The 25,270-nt window shown below is 44.1% G+C and overlaps 1 protein-coding gene across 6 annotated transcripts in view; it reads left to right on the top strand.

Annotated features, from left to right (window-relative positions):
• The window catches only part of CAPRIN2 (caprin family member 2), a 699,936-nt gene that overhangs the window by 108,654 nt on the left and 566,012 nt on the right, over positions 1 to 25,270 (top strand). For all 6 annotated transcript variants that reach the window (XM_085652361.1, XM_085652359.1, XM_085652360.1 and 3 more), the window contains exon 7: positions 10,676 to 10,825. In XM_085652361.1, the coding sequence (XP_085508487.1) occupies positions 10,676 to 10,825 (150 nt within the window). The remainder of the gene's footprint in view (positions 1 to 10,675; positions 10,826 to 25,270) is intronic.

Below are 25,270 nucleotides of genomic sequence, written 5' to 3'. Positions count from 1 at the left end.
AGCCGCCCGCAACCTCAGGCAATGGATCGACGACTGCACCAACACTCTCGCCCGATCAAAAAAACCCTCAGATGCACCAAGGCTAGTTGGTTCACCACTGACCTCCAGGAATCCAAGCGGACCTGCCGAAAGCTCGAGGAAAAAGTGGCGTCGTGAACAGACACCAGACAACCACGCAGCCCTAAAGAACGCAAGCACCACCAACTCATCCGAACCACCAAAAGGACCTCCAAGGAACACATCGACAATGCACACAATAGCAAAGAGCTCTTTGACATCGTGAAGGAACTCTCCAACCCCAGCTCCAGCGACATCCTGCCATCGCAAGACCGTTGCAACTCCTTAGCCACCTTCTTTCACCGCAAGATCGCAGACATGACTGCTTAAATGCCCAGTCCCTCCCTACAGCTGACACCGCAGACTCACCGCAAACCCCCCACCCCTCCCCCGCCTCACCAACCACCTGATCTCCTGGACCCACATCAACGACCACAACGACCACAACACCATCAACACCATCCACTCCGGCTCACCATCCGACCCCTCTCCTCAATGCATCTTCCACAAAGCAAACTGCATCATTGCACCCCAACTCCGGAAGATCATCAACAGCTCCTTTGAGACGCCACCTTTCTGGAAAGCTGGAAGCATGCCGAGATCGACGCCCTACTCAAACCCACAGCAGACCCAAAGAACCTCAAGAACTTCCGACCCATCTCCCTGCTTCCGTTCCCGTCAAAAGTCATCAAAGAGCGTCAACTAGCAACTTACCCACTTGCTCGAGGAGAAAATCCTGGACCCGTCCCAATCTGGATTCCGCAGCAATCGCAGCACCAAAACCGCCCTCACTGCTGCCACAGACTACATCAGGACCCTACTGGACAATGGCGAAACCGTGGCTCTCATCCTCCTGGACCTCTCAGCCGCCTTAGACAGTCTGCCACCACACACACGTCTACACGATGCAGGAAAATGCGACAAGGCCCCGGAGTGGACCCCCTCCTTCCTCACTGACCGAACCCAGAGGGTCCACCTCCCCCATTCCGTTCTGAAGCCACCAAGATCTGCGGCGTGCCCCAAGGATCATCCCTCAGCCTCACCCTTTTAAACGTCTACATGGCATCGCTCGCCACCATCATCCGCTCGCACAACCTCAACATAATCTCCTACGCTGACACACAGCTGATCCTCACTCACCAAGAACCCAGCCACCGCCAAAGCCAACCTCCACGAAGGAATGAAGGCGGTCGCCAACTGGATGCAGCACAGCTGCCTGAAACTCAGACAAGATGGAGGTCCTCATCCTCGGCTCCACCCTCTCCGCCTGGGACAACTGTTGGTGGCTAGCCACCCTGGGAGCTGCACCCACCAACCACACACGCAAACTGGGGTTCATCCTAGATTCTTCGCTCTCAATGACCCAGCAAGTCAATGCAGTCTCCTGCTTCAACACCCTCCGCATGCTCTGCAAGATCTACAGATGGATCCCTGCCGGAACCAGAAGGATGGTCACCCGGGCTCTCGTCGGCAGCACACTGGACTACGGCAATGCCCTCTACGCAGGAATCACGGCCAAACTCCTGAAAACACTCCCAACGCATACAGAACGCCTCCGCATGCCTCGTTCTCGACATACCCCGCCGCACCTACATCACATCCCACCTGAAAGACCTGAACTGGCTCCCAGTCAACAAGAGTATCACCTTCAAGCTCCTCACCCACTCTCATAAAAGCACTCCACAACACCGGACCAGCTTACCTCAACAAACCACTCCCCTTCTACACCACGAACCACCAGCTTCACTCCGCTGACCTCGCCACCGTCCCACGCATCCACAGGCCCTCCACCAGCGGCAGATCCTTCTCCCTCTCCTCCAAGACATGGAACACCCTCCCCACACCGCTGTGACAGGACCTGCTGACCTTCAGGAGACTTCTCAAAGACCTGGCTGTTCGATCAGTAGCTGCGCCCCACCCCCAGCACCTTGAGACCCTCACGGGTGTTTAGTGTACTCTACAAATTGTTGATTGACCCATCTCCCTCCTCCCCTACACGGCCAAAGTTACTGAGAACACTCAATGTCCAGCTAACGAAATGTTTAGAAGAGAACTCAGTACTCTACCCCTCCCAATCCGGATTCCTAAGCAACCACAGTACAGACCGCTCTACTCGCTGCCACAGACTACATCCACACCCTCCTTGACCAAGACGCCCACGGCCCTGATCCTTCTCGACCTCTCTGCAGCCTTCGACACCATCTCCCACCGCACACTCGCTGCCAGACTGCACGACGCCAGCATATAGGCAATCGCCCTCGACTGGCTCCGCTCCTTCCTCACCGCAGAACCCACAATCAGACTTCTCCCCTTCCTCTCCAAACCCACAGAAATTAACTGTGGAGAACCCCAAAGATCATCGCTCAGCCCTACGCTGTTCAACACCTACATGGCCTCCCTTGCCGCCATCGTCCAACATCCCCGACTCCTCATAGTATCCTATGCCGACGACACCCAGCTCATCCTCTCCCTCACCAAAGACCCTATCCCCACCAAACTCAACTTCCAGGAAGGAATGAAGGACGTCGCATCCTGGATGAGTAGCAGCTGCCTGAAGCTCAGCTTTGAAAAGACAGAGGTCCTTCGACCCTCCCAGTCTGCATGGGACAACACCTGGTAGCCCACTGCCCTCTGCAACCCCTTACCCCCACGGACCATGCCCAGAACCTCGGCATCGCACTAGACTCCTCCCTCTCCATGACCCGACAGGTCAACGCCGTTGCTCCACCTGCTTCAACACCCTCCACATCGTTCGGAAGATCTTCACGTGGATTCCACCCCCCCACCCCATAATCAGGGAAGACAGTCACCCACGCACTCCTAACCAGCAGACTAAAGTACGGAAACGTCCTCTAAGTCTCTGCTTCACAAACTCCAGACCATACAGAACACCGCAGCCAGACTAGTCGTCTGTATCCCTCGACATGAACACATCACCCAACACCTGCGAAACCTCTACTGGCTCCTCATTGAGAAGAGAATGACTTTCAAGATACTCGCCCACGCCTACAAATTCCTCCACAAGACCGGACCTCAATATCTCAACAATAGAATCTCCTTCCACGTACCCATGAGAAACCTCCGATCCACTGACCTTGCCGAACCCCCGCGCATCTGCAGAGCAGGAACTGGTAGGAGAACCTTCTCCTATATCGCGGCCAAGACCTGGAACGAGCTCCCGATTTACATCAGAAGTGCCCCCACCCTGCACATCTTAAGGACGACCTTCAAGACCTGGCTCTTTGACTGACCGGAGCTGCTTTCCCCCCCACCTTGAGACCCCCACAGGTGAGTAGTGCACTTTAAAATCCTTGCTTGATTGAAGAGTTGTCCCAGGTGGAGGAGGCCAGGAGAGGACTCTGTCTTGTCGGAGTTAAGCTATAGTCAGCTGTCCTTCATCCACATGGTGACTGCCTTCATCCCGTTGTGGAAGTTGCACTTGACAGCTGTGGGTTAGTCTATGCTGGAGCGAATCAGCTGGGTGTTGTCAGCATAGGAGATAATGTTGAGTCCGCAGGTGACCTCTGTGGGTTCCGAGTTAAATGGTGAAAGTTCGACTCTGCATTTGGCTGGTGAGGAGGGAGTGGTTCGATTCTAGTGCTTTGTATTGGGTGCTGACGTCATGGAGTCTTGAGCAGAGGGTGTGGTGGGAGACTGTCAAAGGTGGCTGAGAGGTCCAGGAGGAGGCAGCAGTCTCGCTTTGGTCCAAGAGGGTGCAGATGTATGTAGCGGCGAGGAAAGCGGTCTCTCTGCAGTGGTTGCTTCTGAAGCCCGATTTGTATGTCCAGGATGTTTGTTTCGAGGAACTCTGAGTTGGGCTTTCTCTGACTTTGACTGGGAATGGGAGCAGAGGGATAGGTCTGTAGTTCTTTAGGTCCGTAAGGTCGGCAGCGGGTCAGTACTGCTTGATATAAAAGATTATGATAAGAAAATACAAAGGAAAAGGCTGTAGGGCTCAAGGAACAAATGTTTTTCAGATTCCAATATCGTCAAGACTACGCCTTTCAGCACAAGCCAAGGGTTCATTCTTCAGTTTGCATGCGGTCAGCATGGGAAACATCGGCAAGACCCATATTACAGGCGATTAGCGAACTGAACACTGCGTCAATAGCATCAATGTTCCCAGCTGTCTGGAAAATCTAGACACCAAAATAATTAGGCCCTCTTCCTTTCCTCTGTTTGCCGCTCTGGGAAGGAATGTATCAAGAGACACTTAGACAGATACCTTCAGAGGAATGTTGAAGAATGAAAAACAAAGCAATCCAATTCAAATCTCTACCTCCCACAAAAATGCCTAAACATCAGGTTCAAGCTTGAAGAAAGGAGGTAACGTGTCTCTTTCAGAAACCAGCAATGGAAACTGTCCATCCATTACACAGAAGGAAAGGTGTTTACTCAGATTTTATGCTTTCCAAAAAAGTTCCCAAAGAAGAATTCCAGCCCATATTGCAATTGAGACAAGCCTGCAAGTACGTTGGAAAGCACTTATTTTAAGGGTGTTAGCCTTCCACCAAACTTATTCTAAACGTATGATGGGATTGGATGATCTCTGGGGATGTTTGTAACTCCTAATACAAAAATACCAAATGTATCTGTGAATCACCGTGGGGAAAGTCTGTTTATACCAAGTTCTCCCTTTCGGGCTGAAGTCTGTTCCCAAGTATATTTTCCAAGTGCATGACGCTTATGGCAGCAACTATATGAAGACAGGAAAAAAAATCTAGTTATACATTGATGAGTGGCAAACTGCATGGAAGACTGACCAAGTTCTAATTCACTTTCATAAAGGATGAAACCAAATCAACTGTCCCATGCCGCCTATGTTCCTTCTTCCTACAATTAGTGTCTTTGCCAATATGAGGATTGTAGCTCTACAGAGCAAAAATTTGAAACGTGGAAAAATGTGTAGATAATGAACATCTAATTTTCCTAATAGATGTTATTAGTTTAAGGGTGTGCTGTCAATGTCTCACTTTAAAAAAAAAAAGGATGCCTGCACCATGTAGAAACAATTTGGGATTATCTGAAATTGTACCTTTCTTGAGTGAAACATCTGCTTACACGCTTGTTAGCACTGTATAATTTACTTAATTACTAAACTAATGTTGCCACATCGATACATGATGACCCACTTGGGTATACAGGATGGGCTGAATGTAGTTTGAAAGATTTATAACATATGAGTAGTAAAAGGCATCACTGTTCCAATCCACCTAATCTATTTAAGTGCACTCATTTTAGTTTTATAGCAAATTTTTAGATTGACTTGTATGAAAGCAATGGTGTTGCAGTGCATTTACTGTGCTCCAAAACCAGACTGAAGGTTTTTGATATAAATAATAAAGAAAATGCATTGCTTTAGACCAACTATGGAAATGCAAATGCATCAAAATAGCCATAAAAGTGAAAGCATCTTTATATCGGAGTGAAGCATGTCTGGGCTACTGCTTTGACTCTGGTTTTTTAGTTGCCACTAAATTGGTTTACCAGTTTCTCTACATCTTTTGATGCTGCCTCTCAATTCTCCATATTCATGGGGCCACACATTTTACACCCAGAGATGAACTGGTGAAGAGTATACCTATTTTGCTTTCTGTGCATTTCGTGAGAGTTAGCGGAAGAGATCAAAGTTCTTGAGTGCACATAGGGAATACTATAAAGGGTTTTGCAAACACCTTGCTCAACATGAATTTCCATTACCAGACTTTGCCATGGATTCTAGTAGTGAAACAAGTATAATACTGTAGATAAATCAGTCCTAAACGCCATAAAATACTGATTTACACTTGAGTTCATTTTACTTTTCAGATGCTAGTCTCTGATCTCCTCTATAGCCTTTTTGAAATTGGTATTCCGCAGCTTTTTGGTTCTAGAAATCGGAATATCACATAGAACAGATCGGTACTAGGCATAGAGTTACACTAATTTTTTTAAACCTCCTAAAGTCCGATCAAACCATGGTTTGGTCTGGTCACAGTATTTAATTTTGGAATTATCAAATATAAACCTACATAATGTGTAATGGTATCCAGAATACCCATAGTAATTTTAAACTAGAATGTATAGTATACCTGTATGTCCAGTGAAGTAGTGGCTCCATACAACTCGAGTAGAGACAGCCATATTCCTTTGGATAGAGGTTTCGTACCTTGAAGTAAAAGGAAAGCTTAATTCTTACGCACTAGTCATTTTTCTTACATTATCTAATGCCTCTAGCACCTGAGGCCATGCTTCATTGTCCAGCACTACCCAGTGTATGCAAATACTAGTCCTAGTACTGAAGGTTATAATGGTGCCTCTTTCCTTGCCCTTAATCTTTCCACAAACCAACAATCAATATTTTGAGTGTGTGGTTTGTTTTTGCCACATATAGGGCCACTGCATCTAGATTTCTCATCCACTGAGTTGTGCTTGTGGAATTCCTTGGAGCTGACCATATATCATAATGGTTACCTTCTACATTGTGTACAAGGGAGAAACATTTGCTGGACTGGAACTTTCCATTCTTCACTATTGTGGTGATAAATATATGTACTAGAGGTTATAGTAACAGGTGGCAGCAATCCAACAGTTAATATTCTTAATACGAAACTCTCAGAGTTCATCCTCTTCCTGAGTAACTTCCTAAAACCTAGAAGTGGTTCTGTGAACCTGTTTCTGAATGTATTGAAGTTAGATCGCTCTCTCAAAATGGCAATTATAATATTTAACAAGCTAACTTTTCATAAACTGGAACAAACAATGTTACTTCCTAAAATCTTAAAATGGAAAAATCTGTAAACTAGCAACAGAAATTATTACGGTCAGTTTACAATGTCATGCCAGTGCCAACACCCTTAGATTCTTAATAGCCGGTCACTGAATTGAAGGTCCTTCGTTTTCAGTTTAACATGCATTTTACCAGCTGAAAACTGCTATATACACCCTGCTAGCAAACTCGCTGAAAATAAATGTGAAAACCTTTAAAAGCAGAATGCCAAACCTATTTAAAATGAATTCCTATGTGTAATAGGTGTAAAATAGAAGGTTGTGAAGGTGGAAGCATTTGGTCAATCAGTCAAACAAATTCTTTACCATCATGAATCTTAGATGCCATTGACCCTGTAACTCACGAGCTCCTAATGCATCAACCTCAAGCATCTCATAATCCAGCATACCAATTTAGAAAATTGTCAAAGCAGACCCTGCCTTAAGCTGCCTTTCAAATTAAATACTGATTTGACAAATGCAGTTATAAAGCTCTCATTTCAAATTCACATTTACACCTACATACACCTCACTTTGGACTGCTAATGTAAAATTAAACATTCAGTCTCAAAGTATGTCTTTTTAAAAAAATGTATTTATTTTTTTATCCAGCTCTCATGTCTAAATCTCTTTAGAAGGAAACACGATGTAACATCCGCCTAAAAGGGATCTGCTTTCAGGCCAGGTCCCTGTCCTCTGCTCAGTCCATCATGGATCTCAACTAAATTTGTCTCAAAACACTGTTTTGTGTCCTGGTGGCTGTTTAAGACCTGTACAGTCTTAGCAAAGTATTAAGAGGAGGGGCAAGCATAAATTCATCCTTGTGCCACACTTAAAGGCCTCCTCTGCTTTTGCCTCTTGGTCCAGTTTACAAATGAAAATGGGCCCCACCTGAACACCAACTTCCACTTAATGACATCCCTAATGCATCTTAATTCCAGTCTACCAATCTGGCGCATACTCTGCCCCAACTGGCACTTGATCAAGACAACGACTTCTAAACCTTCTTAGCTTGCTTAGTCTATGTTTATTCAGGTCTCCTCTGACCTCTCTTCTGCACCAAAAAAACTGTCCATCTTTAGTAAAAGTGGCTTACACCAGTCTTTTCTTTGTCAGTGGGTCTTCTACCAACTTCAAGCAGTTGATGTTCCTGCCAGACCACCTCTTGTCCACTTGGTTTTCCCCAAACTACATAGATGACATCTGATGCCACTACAAATTGCTTTCACTCCAACAATTCTGCTGTTCATGTTCCTTAGCCAGCAAACCACGTAATGCCACTTGATGATTCCAGCAACCTTTTCATCTAAGTTTTTACATTGAGGAACCACTTCTCTCCTTAAAAGCCTCAAGTTTCTTCTCTGCAGCAAAACAAATTAGTATGGTCTCTGTATCCATTATCAAGTTAGGATTTCCACCTTCTGAGATGTTCCAAAACCGATTTATTTGGGTTTGCCCACTAGCCCACCTCTTCAGCACTTGGTCAATTTACAAGTGCTATTACACCACTTTAACATCCTGAACTGTCAAAAGAATATTGCCTCAAAGACACTACTGCCTTGATTTAGAGCAGTAGCACTTGATAAAGATAAGTAATCTGCCATGCACTGCTCTTCAACTTAACTGCAAGAATTTGTGACAGGCCTAATGTAAGGAATCTTAAAATATATGCAACTTTCAAATCCTTGCAAACCAGTCAGTCTTCTACAATTACTAAGTGTCAACAAATCCCTGCCATTTTGATGTGCCCATATATTTGCCATCTGTTAAACATTTAAATCTTAGTTCCAAATCTAGTCTTTTGCAAATCTTTGACAAAGATGGAGTTCCCAGACTGTCCGTTTTCTGTACGGAACCAATCCATGCAAGCTCCTGAAATGCTATTCAAACCAGTGCCTTCTCTTGAACCAAAAACCTGTATTGTGGAAGCTCCTTTAGAAGCAAATTTGTCCACACTTTCACAGACTCTGCATAGTGAGCAGTAGCCAAGGATCTGTGGTATTTCTCTTCTATTCCACACTGGCTTGAACTCCCAACTGCCTTTTTGGAGAGAAGCAACTAAAAGGAATAGACCAGGTTCTTTAAGAGGAAACTATAACCAGCTTAGGGATCGAACTAAGTCGCTACCAATCTCATCCACCCAGCTGGAGTTTGAATCCAGTGATGGCTAGCGACAGGTCAGAAAATGCATTGTATCTGCCACACCGCAACTGGCCTGGAAAGTGAAATTGGTATCTGTAGTAACTGGCCTCTAAAAAAAAAAAAAAAAAAAAAAAAAAAAAATTAGATCATAAGGTAATCTCTCCCAGGGCAATTCCAACCATCCCATTATGTGTATGCAAATAAAACTCTACAGTGTTACCTTGTGCCTCAGGGGTATTGTGCCCAGCTAACAGAGGATTAGGTATGCATGGCAATAATGCATAACAAATGCCCTACATTATTCAGTCTGTCCCTAAAAATTTTATTCCCCAGACCCTCTGCTACAAGCTGCCTGAATAGAGAACATTTTTTTGTTTCTTTGAGTGCAATTCCTTGACCAAAAGAAACTTAATTATTCCTTAGTATCGGTTGTATACATTAATAAATTCAAATGCTGTATTAAATAAAAAGTGCCTACCCCATGCGCAGCAGTTATGGTAGTGTCAACAAGGGGTGCACATATAGGCCTTAGTATAAATCAATCCTTCTAGAAAGCAGACGTGCCTCAAACATAACCAGTTCAGTAACTTGGCTGTTATTCATGTTGAAGTTTGAGCCTTTTACACCTGTTTCAGGGTTAACAGCTGTTCAAGCCGCCTTAGCTGTGCTTTACTACTGCTAACAGAATCTTTCATTTGACAATACAGAGAATTCTTGGGTAGTTGGGGGGGGGGCGGTCCATATGTTCCGCTTCCTATGCAAATTCACTGGATGTTTGACAGCATACATAAAATTAAAATTCTTCTGAATTACATTTCAAACAATTAACTTGGGTCAAGTTCTCACATGAGGGTCATGATAGTGTAAAGCAAAGACTTCCCTTGCTAGAATGTCTTGGAGATGAAGGCATTAGAAGCTTTAAATCAGGCTCAAACCCAAATAAACGGGACTTTCTTCCTCCAAATGTTAGCTGTGCTTTGCTGTTTAACACTTAGTTGGGAAAAGGCTTGTTCGCAACCAGCTTTAGACTGTCATTTCAGATCAACATATCAACACTGCAATATTATATTTTGTAGTCTCCTGGTGTGCTTACGTTTTGTAGAATTTATAATGGTTCAATATTTTTTTACTTCTAATGCATTGCAGTTTAACTACTTGGGTTTTGTATTGCTTATTCTGACTTTAGTAAACCTCAGCAGACTGTGCAAAGAAAAGGAATCTTTAATAACCTAGAATTTATAGTATATACAACAGTTAACATGACCATGCATCACTCGGTTTCTAGGTAAGCTTGACAGTAAAATCTGTAGCGTGCCAGCTAAAATGCAGGGTTTATTTGACATCCAGATACTACACCATGGATAGGCCCGATTACAAGGGGGAAAGAAGTAAAGAGGATAGCTGTGTTTGAAGTATAGGTGGGGCAAATGCAAGGCTAGTTAATGTATTGATATGCATTGACCAGCTTGAAGTTTGAAGATTCTTGTTTGAGTAACACTTAACATATTATGGTTATTAAATGTAGCACCATTGCTATTGTACTTTTGAACATGACATAAGCGTGTGCTTAATTTATTCTATATTTTAATTGGGCAAACATAAGGCATTCCCATTTTAGTTCAGTGTAGTAAGATCATTTACGACCTATTAATATAATATTTTAGTATGGAAATAAATGTACCAATCCTACTTGTTTATTTCTACCAATTTTGTTTTTTCAACCTTTTAGATAAAAACCTCAAGGACATAATGGCTAAAATATTGAACTGTGGATATTTTGAAAGTATTCCAGCACATATTGCTAACGAAAAAGTTGATTTTAAAGAGGATATGAAAAAAACAGAGGCTCCATCTAAGACCAAGGCGGACAAAACTTCAGGTCATATTTTTGACTTCTCTGCTTCCATCGTGAGCACCCTTGAGTTTTAGTAGGAAATGTTTAGATACTAGATTTAATTTGATTGTACTAAAAAGACCTCTGTAGTGTATAGAAGCTGAAAGTGGCTACTCCTTGTTTATAATGGTAGCAAATGATCAGTATACTGTTCTTGCACAACAGTAATTTATTAAATGTTCAGGCTCTTAATTTACTCTGTAAAAGTGGAGTGGAGATTACTAGTGTCTTCATATTTCAAATAGTTCTTGTAATTGTTTGTTTTTTAACTGCATTATTTGTACAGATTTTTTAATTACCATACCTGTTTTTCATTTACCAATGTTGAACCTAACATGCTATGAAGCCGAAAGGGTTGAATGGAAAATCTAGTCCCATTTCTCCTAATACTACTGGATCTGAATAATTTAGTGAAATGGGTGGGTGTTGGTTTGTTCCAGGTGAAGGGTCGGAGGTTTGTTCCAGGTCTATGAACATACCTATTTACTCCATCTCCTCTTGCGGTCCTAGGCACGCTGGCCAAACAGATGAAGTACCTCTCCCCTATGAAGGGAGATGAGTCTTCAGTGGCACTCCCCAGAGATGTGGACTTGAATGCAGCATACCTGTTCCATGCCAGATACAAATTTCCACTGTCACCTTTTCAGGTCTCTTTAGCGTTCCTAGTACCTTCTTCCTTGTATAACTTTTCAAGCTCTCTGCTTGCACCCCAAAGTATGATGGCTTTCAGATTCCAGGCACCCAAGGTGGGTGGGATTTTATGTTTTCTTTTTAAGGGGCTGGGGAGTGTTGCTTACAAAGCTTCAGGTTCCAAGCACTATGGGGCTAAGCCACATATAGCAGGTCTGTATTTACCTGACTTTTTCGTACAGCTTTGCCTGCTACCAGTAAGCAGTTGATGATTAATGGTTTTTCCACCATAGCATACTTTGTGACATCCACCTTGTAGTTATTCCATGAACGCCCAGTAACCTTTTGTAGCGAGCAGCACTCGATCTACTGTTGGATATCACTCACTAATACCTTTGAATTATATTTTATTGACTTGTATAATTTGAAGCTCGAGACACTGGGATGATTCAAAAGGGTAAAATGAGCTCTCCTGTTTTTTTTGTCAAGCCTATCTGATAGACATCTAGCCGAAGATTCCTTAACTTGGAATATCCCAAGGCATCAGACTGGATCTGGAAAACTTTTCCCCCCGCAGTACGTTCTGCACGCCAGGGGGCAGCGTTGCCAGGCTTCATCCTGACGTCGTTCACGGAAGTGATGTCAATGGAGCCATATAAAACCCCTCCCCACTAACGTCAGTTTTATTTTTTCCATGTCCCAACGCGGTTCCGGAGAAGCGGTTACCTCTGTCCTGTTTTTGTTTTTCCGGCTTTCTCGACGCCTTTGGCATCTGGGAACAGTGTGTGATGCCTTCTGGCTTCAAGGCGTGTGAATCCTGTACGCGGCAGATGTCAGCAACGAATCCACATTAGGGGTGGGCGGAATGTGCGAAATTCACTTAAGCAAACTATCGCGAAAATATTAAAAATCTCCAAACACGCAGAAATATCGCGAAGATGCAGACGTTTTTTTCTCGCCAGTTCGCAGTATTTTCTGCGTGATCGCGGCTCGCCAACATACCCATGCGGTTGCTCACGGGCGCGAGATCTCAATCATCTCATACACTCGCGGCGCATGATCGCAAGAAGAAAGACTTGATCGCACGACAAATGACGTTAATGCAGGCGCGAACTGTCGCAAGACAGCGCAAATGGCTACCAACAATCCAACATCTCGTAGAGAACGCGACAGGATCGGGAAAACTTGTCGGCGAAAACGGGGATTCAGGTAAGGCGATCGCGCGCACGCGAGTGTATTTTTTTACAGCGTGAGCAAGAAAAGAATTTCCGGAAAGATGCATATTGTGGAAATTTTGACATTTTCGCGCTCTCCGCGGAACGCGAAAATGTAAAATTATCGCAAGTTGAGCGGAACGGAATTTTAGCCCAGGCCTAATCCACATGTGATCTGCATGTGGTGCTTGGGAGAGCACCACGACTCCGAAAGGTGCGACGCTTGCTGCCAGCTGAAGCCGAAGTCCCAGCGGGAATGGCACTTGGAGTTGTTGTCCGCCCGGATGTCCCGTTCGGGGTCCTCATGCCGCCGGTCTCCTTCTCGTGTTGGGGGCAGGTGGGTCGGTTCGGGACAGGTCGCGGAATCGTTCCTGCGGACGTCCCTCTCCTGATGCAGGTAAGCACAAGAAAAAAGTTGCAGAGGTCTACCTCACGCGACGACTGGGATCGATGCTCCCGGTCTCCACCCGGTCTCCACCGGACACGGGCCCTCAGGAGTCGACCCACACTTATCTGCCATTTCCTGAAGCTGGGGTGGGACTCTGGCCCAGATGGAGGCCTATTCTCAGGCCATGTTAGCCATCTTTGGGTCACCCCCTCTCCCTGGCTTGCCTTCGGGCCCCATAGAGAGGGGGTAGGGGCTCAGATCATGGTTTCGCCCAGCGTGATCGCCCTCTGTACTGGTCGAGCACTCTGACTCTGGTTCTGGAGTTGCTGCGACGTCGGGACGCACCTCTGAGGGTCATCCTCCTCAGACGTCCAAGCCTTCCATGTGGTCTCTGCACAGCCTTGGGAGGCTCCCTGCGCCAACGCCAGATGAGGCTGCGGCACAGTTCTCAACTTCGAGTCGACCCGTTCCTCTCGACAGGTTCCCACCTCGGTGGAGGTCGTGTCGACACGGTCCGATGCCGGACTGACTAAGCCCCTTCGGAGTTCGACTGTGAGTCAACGCTGTCTCTATCCCAGTGCCATCCCCTGCCGTTCATTGGTTTGTGGAGGATGTTGAGGCCGAATCGGAGGAGGCCCCTGTAGGTTTTCCACCCCCAGGGTTGTTTTGCTGTCGTCCTGGGCAGGACCCCTTGCACTGGCAGGGCTTTGGACGTCCTCTGGCTCTAGAGCCCCAATGTTTTGGTGGCAGTCATGCCGTCGCCTACGGATGACCTGTTGTCGCCACCTTGAATGGCCACGGTGGCTAGTGTGGTTTTTGCGAGGGCGGTTAGCAGGGTTACGGACAGTTTACAAATGCAGCCACCCTCAGTCTCTCTGCCCTCTGATCCCTTGCTGGATTTACTCCACCAGGGCACCGTGGTAGTGGAGCCCTTGTTTCCTTTTGGCGAGTCGTTGTAGGACGCTCTTCTGGGGACTTTGGAGAGGTCTTCAGGGGACTTGGTGGATCGTGCTATTTCACATCGACATCGCCCGGCTCCAGAAACCCCTGTCTGTTTGTCCCTCCACCCTAGGACTCAGGGGCTGGTGATTCAGGCAGCTTCAGCTTCGCTGCCTTCTGCCCCATCTCCATTGCCCTCTCCCACTTGGGAATCTCGATGGTTGGAGTCATGTAGCCGCCATGTTTGTGTCCACCAGTGCAGACCTTAGATCCCTGAACATGTATTGCATGTTTGCACGGGCTACTTCTGCCCTTTGGCACTCCGCCAAGCGCCTCCTTCCCTCTTGTTGAGTGTTTGTTTTCCTCCAGAGCTTGTCTGATGCTAGAAAGTTCCACATCCAGGCAGCTCAAAGTCTGCTTACCGTTATGGTTCAGACTCTTAGCGTGGCCAGGTGAGGGAAGGGTGTGGGAATGGAACAGCAGGGAAGGAGACCTGAAACTACCTCTAATCTTTCCACACTTCTCTTGTATGAAGAGGTTACTGAGAGAACCTACCATAGCTCTTTCTATGTTTTCAGGGGATACACAGCTCCATAGTCGGCGGCGTAATGAGAAAAGAGGAAGAGTATCCTTGTTAAGCCAGTCTTCTTTTGTTCACGGTTTCCAAATAGAGCGGGACCAGCCTTGCAACTATGTACAATATATTTATAGGTCTCAAAAGCGATGTTTGTATTCAAATATAAGTGTCTATGCGCCTTCTTTACAATCAGGGTTCTTTAAGCTCAAAATAGTAAAGTCTCATTAAATGCGTGTTTCAAGTCTTTTGTTCCAAGAGCTAAACAATATGGGTTCACGCCTCATTTTCGAAATAAGCACTCAGCTTTGTTTTGTCTTGTCTTAAAGTCAAAGGAAGCAGTGAATAAAGACGGTTACCCGATTTCCCAAAACGTGCGTCACACCTTCTGACCTGCCACGACCTCTGGTGTTTGCTTTTGGAACTTCTGCTCCGTTACCTCTAAACCGGGATCAGCTGGGCTCCTCATCTCCACCTGCAGAGCTCCGCAAGCGGTTCCCTCCAGGCGACGAGTATAACGAGCAGCCAAGGTTTGGTGTGGCCCCCTTTTATAGGGGAGCTCTGCCCAAGATGGCCTCCACGTTTGGCGCTTCTGGAAGGCGGGGCCAAACGCTGCTATCTGCATCAATACAAAGTTATTTGTGCAATAATGTCATGCAGCCTGGTAAATTACCAAAGGAATGCCCTTTACAATTCACAGGAGGAGGCAAACACGAGTGTTGTGGGAGAGACGCTTACAATGCCACCAGTAACGTGTTGAGCAGATGGGGTCATGCATTTTGCCACAGATAGTTCGTGTCGTTGCACACCTCTGAAAATGGACAAATGCGTGAGATGCAGAACCAATGCCATGTCCTAAGGAACCTGTGTTGGCGCCCCTAGAGCTGCAGTCCCTAACCATGACACCTCTCTTCTGGAAAGCCCCAGGACTGACCTGGCACGGTTGATTTATGATGGCTGGGAAATGGCGCCATTTTTTTATTTGGTCTGCCATGGACACCACTGATTCGTGGGTTGAGCTATTGCCCGGTCAGTTGCTCTGCACCTCCATGCCTGGCTATGTGATGGCTGTTTCCCTGCAAACCTCCTGGAGTGTCTTAGGGATTTGCCTTTTGATTGGTTCACCCTGTTCAACAGACATGCTGACTCGGCGGTTCAACGTCTTATGTCTGGGTTTCCAGGAGTTCCATGTTTTGTAGTCCTTGTTGTGGACTTTGGCTTTTAGTTGCAGTATTGTCACTGCTTTTTCTGGTGCTCTGTCTCTGGGTTCAAGACATTACCCAAACTGTGTGGCTTTTCGCAGTTTTGTCTTTCTTTTGTTGCAGCTGGCTGGCTGTTTCTACATTTCTTTTACGCCCTCTAAGAGCTCGGCTCAAAGAGGTGTCTCTTGCTTTTATGGGGATGTGCCATACCCTATGTGGGCTACTTGTTGGCTATTGTCTAGCTGCTCTTCCTGGCATGGGAAGTTTCAACGGCTCCTGCGGAGTCTTTGGCTACTTCTCTTTTGTCAACGCTCTTCCTGCTGTTGTAGGACATCCTCTCTAGTGACTTGGTGTGGTTCTCTCCTGGGTGTTTTATGTTGTAGTCTATGGTTGGTCCGTAGCTCTTTCCCGTTTCTGTGGAGACAGTGTGTGTGTGTACACACAGGATATGTTAGCTGTCGCAGGGCACTGGCGGTGTACCTTCCGCCCCGGTCTTGACTGCGTTCTTCTCTCAATTCTTGGTGTGGGCAAGTGCTTGCGTCTTGTCTCATAGCTCAGGCCCTGTGGGGCTTTTGCCTATGGGCAGTGGAGTTTTCACCAGCTACGTTTCTGCTGCGTGTTGCCTTGTAACTTATTTCCTTATGCACTTCCCTGCCAGGGACTTCGACCCCTTTGCTTGTTATACACAGGGGAACGGTCCTTCCGTTCCTGGCCTCAGTGGATGTTTTCTGATTCACTGTGGCCTAGTGGCTCAGGGCTGTCACTTATTCCACGGTTCTGTGTTCTGCTCCAGGTGTTTCACTGGTTGTGCATTACCACTCATGACGAACGGCACTGTTGCTTTCTTTTGTGTATGTTACGGTGCGAGTATTCTTCAGGATAGTCTTCCTTATACAGTGTCTTGGAGACTCTATTAGCCCTTTTTCTGACAGACCTCTGTGTATTTCTCACCCCTCCCTCGTGAGTGTAGTGGTCAGTGTCCCCGCCAGTCTCGGGAGGGACCATGCTTCCGTCCCCGTCAGGGGGAGATGTTGTAGCTTTTTGGTGATTTTGATGCTGTTGTGTCCTGCTATGCTTTACACTGGTTCCGTTGGTACCTAATGTGTGACTTCCCTTTGTTTAGGGTGTGCCCTTTGGGTTCCCCCTTGTTTTTTCATATTTGTATTTGTGTGTGTATATATATGTATATATATGTGCGTGTGTGTGTGTGTGTGTGTGTGTATATATATATGTATGCATGTTCCCTTTTCCACCACGGTCCAATCTTCAGAACGAAAAAAGGCACAAACTCCAATTTATCTGTGCAATTGAATTTATTTTCAGTGCATGGCCGCCATGACGCGTTTCGAACCTCCAAGGGTTCTTGATCACATGACATGCCATTTCTCCCAATTTTTAAATTGACAAGTGCATTTTTTTCATTTTGCTTTTTTTCTTCTTTTAGTGAAACTAGAAAACCGACTACTTGTTTGTTTTCTACATTTGCTTTCCACATTTTATATGCGTCTCAACTCTAGTGCATCCACCGAAAGTTACTCTAGCCCAGATTCTTCAAGCATGAAAGTATTTATATAAATAAACATGAAGCAAGCAAAACGCCAGACGCGTTTCGGTGCAGCCGCACCTTGGTCACAGGTCAAACATTTGTCTAATCACTAAACATATAGTGCAATTTTCATCAAAATAAATGTAGGACTACTTATTCACATGTCAAGTTCTAGCAAAAATAACCACATCACTTCATGAAACTAAACAATAACTAGATCCATGGAGCGTTTAGTTGAACTGATCTACATTCGTTGTGAACCATTGGCAACTATACAACATAATTTCTATTACCTAGTGGTTTTTAGCAATTGATTATTTCTATCCTTCAATCAATTCGCCTTCATTGTCCTTATACAATTCTGCCCCAGTGGGCTACGATAAAAACACTCCCATCTATTTAATCACAGAATTTATTGCATTCTGTTCAAGTTAAACAGATGTCTAGTAAATAGTCTCCTTAGCATCCTGTCAGATGGCTTAAAAAAATTTCAGTGGTGTTAAACGCTCTGATGCACTTTAAGCTGATAATTCCGTCTCCTACGAAAAATGTAAAATAGTGCAATGAATATTATACAGTGTAAAAAATACCAGAAACAAAGCTTCCAATATACATGTTACCTATACAGTAGAATAGATCTGACCTGATTTGTAAAAACAACCTTAATCCAAATGGACCCACATCTCCCCATCCTTGTTTAATCCCTTAGGGTGTACTGTCATATTTTATGATAAATTTGGATTCAAGACACCTCAGTTCTTTTACTCTGTTCCCTCCTCTCTCTGATTTTGGGATTCTGTCCAAAGCACAGAATTGCAACAAGTTGGTGTTTTTATTGTGGAACTCTTTGAAGTGTCTTGCCACAGGGTATTGTTTATCCTCCTTAACAATTGCCCTCGTGTGTTCCAAGATGCGTTTTTACTGGATGAATAGTGCTACCTATATATACAAGTGAGCATGGACAACTCGGTGCATATATACAAAAATCCGATTTACAAGTGAGAGGTTTGGTTATCACAAATGGTTTCTGTTCTTTGGATAAAACAATTTCCAAGCGTTTGGAGCTGTCTGCAGGGTTTGCAAGACCTACAAGGAAAAAAGCCCTGTACAGAATTGCAATCTCCCTCATCTTTAAGTGTTACTACACAAAACATCCTTTAATGCAGTGCATTTTCTGTACGTTATTTGTGGTTGGGTACCTACGAATTTGCTTAATGATGTCTGTTCTTAACACATGCCAATATTTACTTAAACTTCTTCTAACCTCCCACGCTTTATTCTTATTGGAGGTTATGAATCTTAAGGGTTCTTCAACATTTTTTATCAAATTTCTTCACTTTCAGTGTCTGCTCTATCAATGCTATCTGCTCTGCTTGTTTGACCGTTTTTTTTAGAGTAGCCTCTTGCCAAAAATCTATCGTGTGTTCTACTTCCAATTTAAAGGGCTGATCTGAGCTGCAATTTCTTTTCGCCCATAAAAGCTCACCGTAAGGGATGCTGTTGATCAGATTTTTCGGATGGCAGCTCCTAGTGTGGAGCAGACTGTTGCCTGTCGTTGATTTGCAGAACAGTCGGCTGGTTAATTTATTGTCAAGTACATTAATTTTAACATCCAATAATTCAGTACTTTCCTGGTGTACTGTACTGGTAAACTTCAAATTGTATTGATTGTTTAATGTATCCACTAAGTGTGCTGCCTCTACTTCTGTTCCTTTCCCGACACAAAACACATCTATATACCTCACCCAGAGGACCACATTATGGGTAAAGGCCATGATGTTACTGGCCACCTGCTCCTCCCACCAGCCCAGGTAAAGACCTGTGTAACTGGGGGCAAAGCAAGTTCCCATCGCGGTTCCCCGGGTTTGGCAATAGACATGGTTGGAAAGAAAGTAGTGATTGGTCAAGCAAGTGTTCATCATAGCGAGCAGTATTTCAGTGTGTTTGAAATAGACTGCATCTCCTCTGTTTTAAAAAATGTTTGTTAGCTGCAATTCCCAAAGTGTGTGGTATGCAGGTATATAAGCTATTGACACCTAATGTCATCAGCAACATTCCCTCAGTCTAATTGTCTTTCTCGGTCACCGTCCGGAAATCCCCAGTGTCTTGTATAAAAGACGGAAGTGCCTGTACAAATGGGCGTAGAAAAAAAATCAATATATTTTGATGTGTTCTCATATGTACTGCCAATTGTGGACACAATTGGACGCCCTGTTGGTACTTTGTTATCCTTATGTATTTTCGGCAATAGGTACATTACTGGCAATTTGGGATGATCACACTTAAGATATTTGTATTCATCCTCTAACAGTTTATTTTTCCACCGTAACAATTGGGAAAAAAAGACCTCATTACTTTTCTCATAATTGCGTCTTCCAATTGTCGATTTCCCTCATCCAAATAAATCTGTCTCGGCCAATTGACAACATTCCCACCCTTGTCCGATTTTGTTTTATGACTATCTTCCTGCAGTTCTTTAACTGCTATAGATTGTTTAAGGGTTAGATTTTAACAAATCAATATCGCCAATAGTTAAATGGCTGCTAATAATGGGCGAGTCATTTTTTTTCTCTAATTTTAGTGTCGAACCATTTTTTCAACTTCAATTTTCTGATAAAATGGAATAAGTCAATTCTCCCGTGTGTATAGTTGAACTTGCCGGTCGGACAACATGTTAGTCCTAATGATAAAACCTATATTTGGTCTAAAGTTAACTGAATATTGGAAAGATTTACCACTGAGGGTGTCCTTCATTTTGTAGCCGTCTTGCCCCTTGTTGTCATTTCCACATAGGCGTCCAATGATCACTGCTTCTTTGAACCTCTTCTGTTTCCTCCTCTGGTGCCGTGACCTCCACCTTGATTTGGCATGTCTTGTGATCCTGGACTTGCTGTACCCTGTCTGCCTTGGACCATTAATGAGAACTCCTTTAAAATGTTGGTTTTTACTCCTTCACTTTCTTTTTCGTTTTCATTTTGGGCTACTGGCAATGCCCCCTCCACTTCAGACCTTGTAGTGGTATCAGGATTATCCTTCTCCATCCTGGCATCCTCCAGAACATTATTTGTATTCTCAATTGTGTATATGTATATATATATATGTATGTAAGTGTCTTTGTCCTAGGTATAAATCTTAAGATTTATACGCACAGTAAGAGTATCTGTACTAGGGATTCCTTGCCCTAGTATCGGGGGGGGGGGGGGGGTTTAGCCCCGGACTTTCTTTCTCCTCCCCTCTTTCTCTCCTCTTTCCCCCATATAGAAAAGAGCACTCTGTTGCCTGTTTCACTTAGGAGTTTGTACCTCTTGGTACGGTTAGCTGGTTGACTACCTGGTGATGCGCCCGCTTCTTTGCCACCGCATGCGGGCTGTTGGTACTCCCATTCCTTGGGCTTTCGTTTAGTTGTGGTGTGGTTCTCACGTAACACTGTCCCCTTGTGTGTATTCTATCATCCACATACCTGTGTCTCCTGGTAGTCAGGACTCTGTATATCTCTGCATGGTGACATCTGTCCCCTCACATTTCATTTTTTGGCATCCTCTGTGGGTATGTTCAATGGGTATACTCTGACGATGGCATCCCTTTTTCTGGGACTGTCAGATTCCTTAACGCCCACACATCCTCCCCGCTCTACCAGGACCTTTCCAAGTGGGGTTCTACCACCACGCCTCCTTACAGGTGGCCTTGGTCTTCCTGAGAGGTGCTCTCGTCACCTACCTCTGGGGCAGGGTGTCATTCTGTTTTGGGCACATTGGTCCTCCACCCATTATTGTTTTTTGGGTGGCTCGGTTCTGTGCTTTTCAATGCTTCTCCACCTGGGTTTTGTCCAGCTTTGAGATTCTCATGTTTTCCTACCCTCCCTCCGCCCTCGTCTGTTTCTTCCCATTGCTTTGGGGTCTTCTGGCCTACGCTTCAGTTGATTGGGTTGCGATTCTATTTGACTGTGCTACAATTCATGGGTCACTGGGTGTGGTTAACTCTGGTTGTTCACTTCTGGTCACTTGTCTTGAGTCATGATGTTCAGTCTTGTGGTCCTTTACAGTTCCATCCTGTGACTAGACTGTTTTTCATACAGTTTCATCCTGTGGTTGCCAACTGTCCTTCGTTTGTCATGCCATTTGTTTTCCCTACCGTTGCCTCTTAGGGGGGCATGGCTCTTCGCTTTGATGGGACTTTTGCTGCGGAGGGGGAGGAGAGTTTAGGGAAGGGTGGCATTTAGGGTAGACTGTCTGTATCCTAGTGGCTGTCTCCACTAGGTAGTTCCATTTAGGTCTGCCTTTCAATAGATGGGGTGTTTTTTTGGTTTGCTAAGAATTTTGGCGATGTTTGAATCTTCACAAAGCATTAAACAATTATCTACCTCTGCTCCCTTCTGGAAAATTTTGGGGTTATCCATCCAGTGGGGACGGAGGGGAAAAAGGTGGTGGGGGGTCCTAAAATGCTAAATCCACATTAACTTTCCATTGACTTCTTTATAATAGACTACAGCAAAAAATGCTCAACTAAATTACACCAAATTTGGCATGAAGCTAGATATTAGTTAGCTGATTATACATTTTGTGTACATCCTATCAGTAAGATAACATTTGTTTTGCTTGACTAATTAAAATCTTTGCAAATACTTAGATTCCCATTGTACACAGATAAATGCGCAACATAACATAAAAGAAGGATCATCAATGAAATATTCCTAATTTAGCTGTTTTTAACAGAAGTTCTCATAAACTCTTATAGCGCAGGTAGTACTGACTGACAATGACTGCCATTAGTTCCCAGGTCGGATGACACAGCTTAACCAGGTCCATTGTCCAAGTTGGAGGCTTGGTAATTAAAATGTGAGTGCAACTAAAACAAGATGGGGAATTAATTTTACACATGAAGTATTTTAAGTTGTTTCGGATAACGACAGGGTTTTAAGTCTTAGTTACCATCTCGAAAAAGTTAGTGAACCAACGATTAAGCTGGACGTCAATGGGATTGAAGCAATCCTATCAGTAGTGTTTAAGATATTGGCTTTTAAAAATAATTGTACATTTTGGCAATGGGCTTGCCATGAGGTGTTCTTCAATCCCGCTCACGAGATTGTAGGGGGGAAGTTACGAAAAAAAAGTCTAAGGCTCAACTAATAGTTACCATTTGTCATACATGATTGAAGAAATGCTATGATGTGACTGGCTGCAGAACCATAGATGGCTGTTTGCCTTTGGTGCTTTGGAGGGCAAAGTCTGCTGAGCACAACTGAAACAGAAGCACATTTTTGTGGAGCTGAAAGACTGGTGTATTCATATGCATTTAAGGAAGAACTAAAAGTTAAAGTATTTAATAATATAATTATAATCTTTGTTGAAGTATTCGTATGTTAAACCTATTCTACACCATGTTTACAGAGTGCAAAGCTGTTTGGGCAGTTGTAAATCTTACTAAAGCTTTTGAGAGGTAGGCATTAGAATGTAGACCGATATCAGCAAGAATTACAGATTCTGTTGAAAAATGAAGTGTTCCAACTGTATATGCTTGTAAGCAAAGGAAGCAGTGTTTCTCAAACTTTAAAGGAAAGATTGTGGAATGTGTTAATACAAACCCTAGTGTTTTTATGACCGTTATTGTGTGTGTGTGTGTGTATGTATGTGTATGTATGTATATGTGTTAATGTGTGTATTTGCTTTAACCCAGTGGGTTTTTTGAGTGGTGATATTGCTATTTCTAGAGTGAAACATTGTGTTGAGTGTTGACAAAGGTGTCAAGATTAATGTTACTTTATAATGGCACTTAAGACTTTAATTGTAAAAATATGAAAATGGACTGGGTGTGGAACTTTTCAGGAGAAAGGAATAACAAGTTACTAGTGTACTAGATATTAGTCTTGTAGGTCAAATATAGAAAGAGTTAAACAGTATGGTGATGTATCACTGTTATAAATTATTGATCAGTATTTAACTTTTACCTTTTAGCTAATGTCTCTTTTTAGGCAGAAAATAAACTTGTCTATTTGTTTACCTACGCAGCTAGAGCCTTATTAAGACCAGCAAGATTATTGTACTGTTGAGCAATAAGTTCCATTTCAGGCTGTGTATTCAGGTTGGACGGCTGTTGAAGTTCCTGAACAGTTGTCCAGTTTAGCAGTACAAGCTAACTCTGCACGAGCTATGGTTTGACCTATTTTTTAAAACTAATTTATAGATGTTACTTTGCCGGAACTATTTTGCCTGCTATAAATCAGTATATAGGAAATGTTACATAAGACGGAGGCCTACAAAGTGTAAGGAGTCGCATGTCATTCATACTGGTAGGCAGTATAGTTTTAAGAGTCCTTGGTCTGGAAAAGCACAAATTTAAAATGCAACCCTATTGTTAGGGATTTTCTTTAAAAATCAGAATTGATTTCTATCCAAATAAACCCTTTTTGCAATATTAGGATAAGGAAAGACTGGGACAATAACATGTAGCTGTAATATATTCTTTGCAGTTTTCATGCAGCTCTTTGACGATAGCTCACTGCTCTATATTAGGGTTTTAACTTTTAAACTTCGCGTAACAAAAGGATCTCTGACAAAAGCGATAACCTATTGACCCATTTGTAGTATATGCACTTTGTGAACTGAATGGGACATGTTATTTGCAGAACTGATATTAACCCTCTGCGCTATTAGTCAAAACTTCCACTACCAGAAAAAGCTCTGGTCTCTCTACAGGAAGAACACAGGAGTTATCTTGTCATGTTTATTAATGCTTTAAAATTGCTGGGACAAGGAATGGGGCATCGGGTGCTTTCAAAACAATACACATGGAGTCCCAACCCCAAGTCTGCGCCTGGTGCGGTGGCACTAATCGTACCGCCCTAGAGCCGGCCCTGCCTACATCAAAATCCAGTAGGCATTACTGCCTGTTGATGAGCATAAGAGAATTTTTAAAAATTACTAAAGTTGCTTTTCTTGTTTGTTTATAGTTGTTGGTGTAGTTTAATATAGTTGTAGTTTTGTATTAATTTGTTTTGCTGTAACCAGTTTAAAGTTAATTTTGTTTCCTTTGTTTAACACTGATTATAAAATTTCATTTGATTATAGTATTGCAATATTGAGTACAGCTAGCACGTTACAACTGAGAGGATGCTCCATTTTATACTTTACTATGGACATTCATCACTATGAAGAGAGATCCGCAGAAAGAGCAGTCTCTACTCATGTCCTACTTTGCACATGTGTTACTCTGAGAGGTCTCATCTGACCGGGCAGTGCGTTTCCATATCCGTCTGTGTAGTTGCATGGAAGGCAGACTCCTCAGAGGTAATTATTCCCCATACCTTGTTCATCCATCTTGAGGAGAGCTGTGACAAGAGAGGTAAGCCTCTTTTCACACCCTAATTTGCACACCCATCATCCAAGACACCCATCACAGGAGAGGCAAGTCTCTCCCCACACTACTACGCAGACTTATGCAAGAGAGGTGAGCGAGCAGGGCAGTTCCTCCCAACAGCCTACTATGCATGCCTGTCAGCAATGCAAGAGGAATGAGCAGAGAACTTATTCTGAAAGCCTATTACAGACCCCTCTCACCCTGGTAAAATGTGTTAGACAGGTCACTCCCTTCTCAGACACCACTGAGTATCCCTGTTGCTCTAGGGAGAGGCGTCAGAGGCCACTTCTTGCCCACACTGTACTGCTCATCCATGTTGTCCTGGAGATGGGTGTTAATGGAGAGGACAATGTTTCCCTACACACTAATGTATGTCAGTCATGCTGGGGACAGCTATGACTAGACAGTCAAATCTGTTCCCACACTCTGATACATATGGTTATTTCACTGAGGAGAGCTCTCAGTGGAGAGGTCAGTACTTGTTATATGAACTATAAAATAGTAAGGCCATACATGTGAGGTGTGTACTTTCCCCACTATACTATGCATGCTGGTGAGACTGGGGGAAAGATGTGAGTGGAGAG

Source organism: Triturus cristatus, chromosome 4_1, assembly GCF_964204655.1.
Source record: "Triturus cristatus chromosome 4_1, aTriCri1.1, whole genome shotgun sequence".
NCBI classification, from domain to species: domain Eukaryota; kingdom Metazoa; phylum Chordata; class Amphibia; order Caudata; family Salamandridae; genus Triturus; species Triturus cristatus.
Note: the sequence above shows the minus strand (reverse complement) of the source record. Positions and strands in the feature narration are given on the sequence as shown.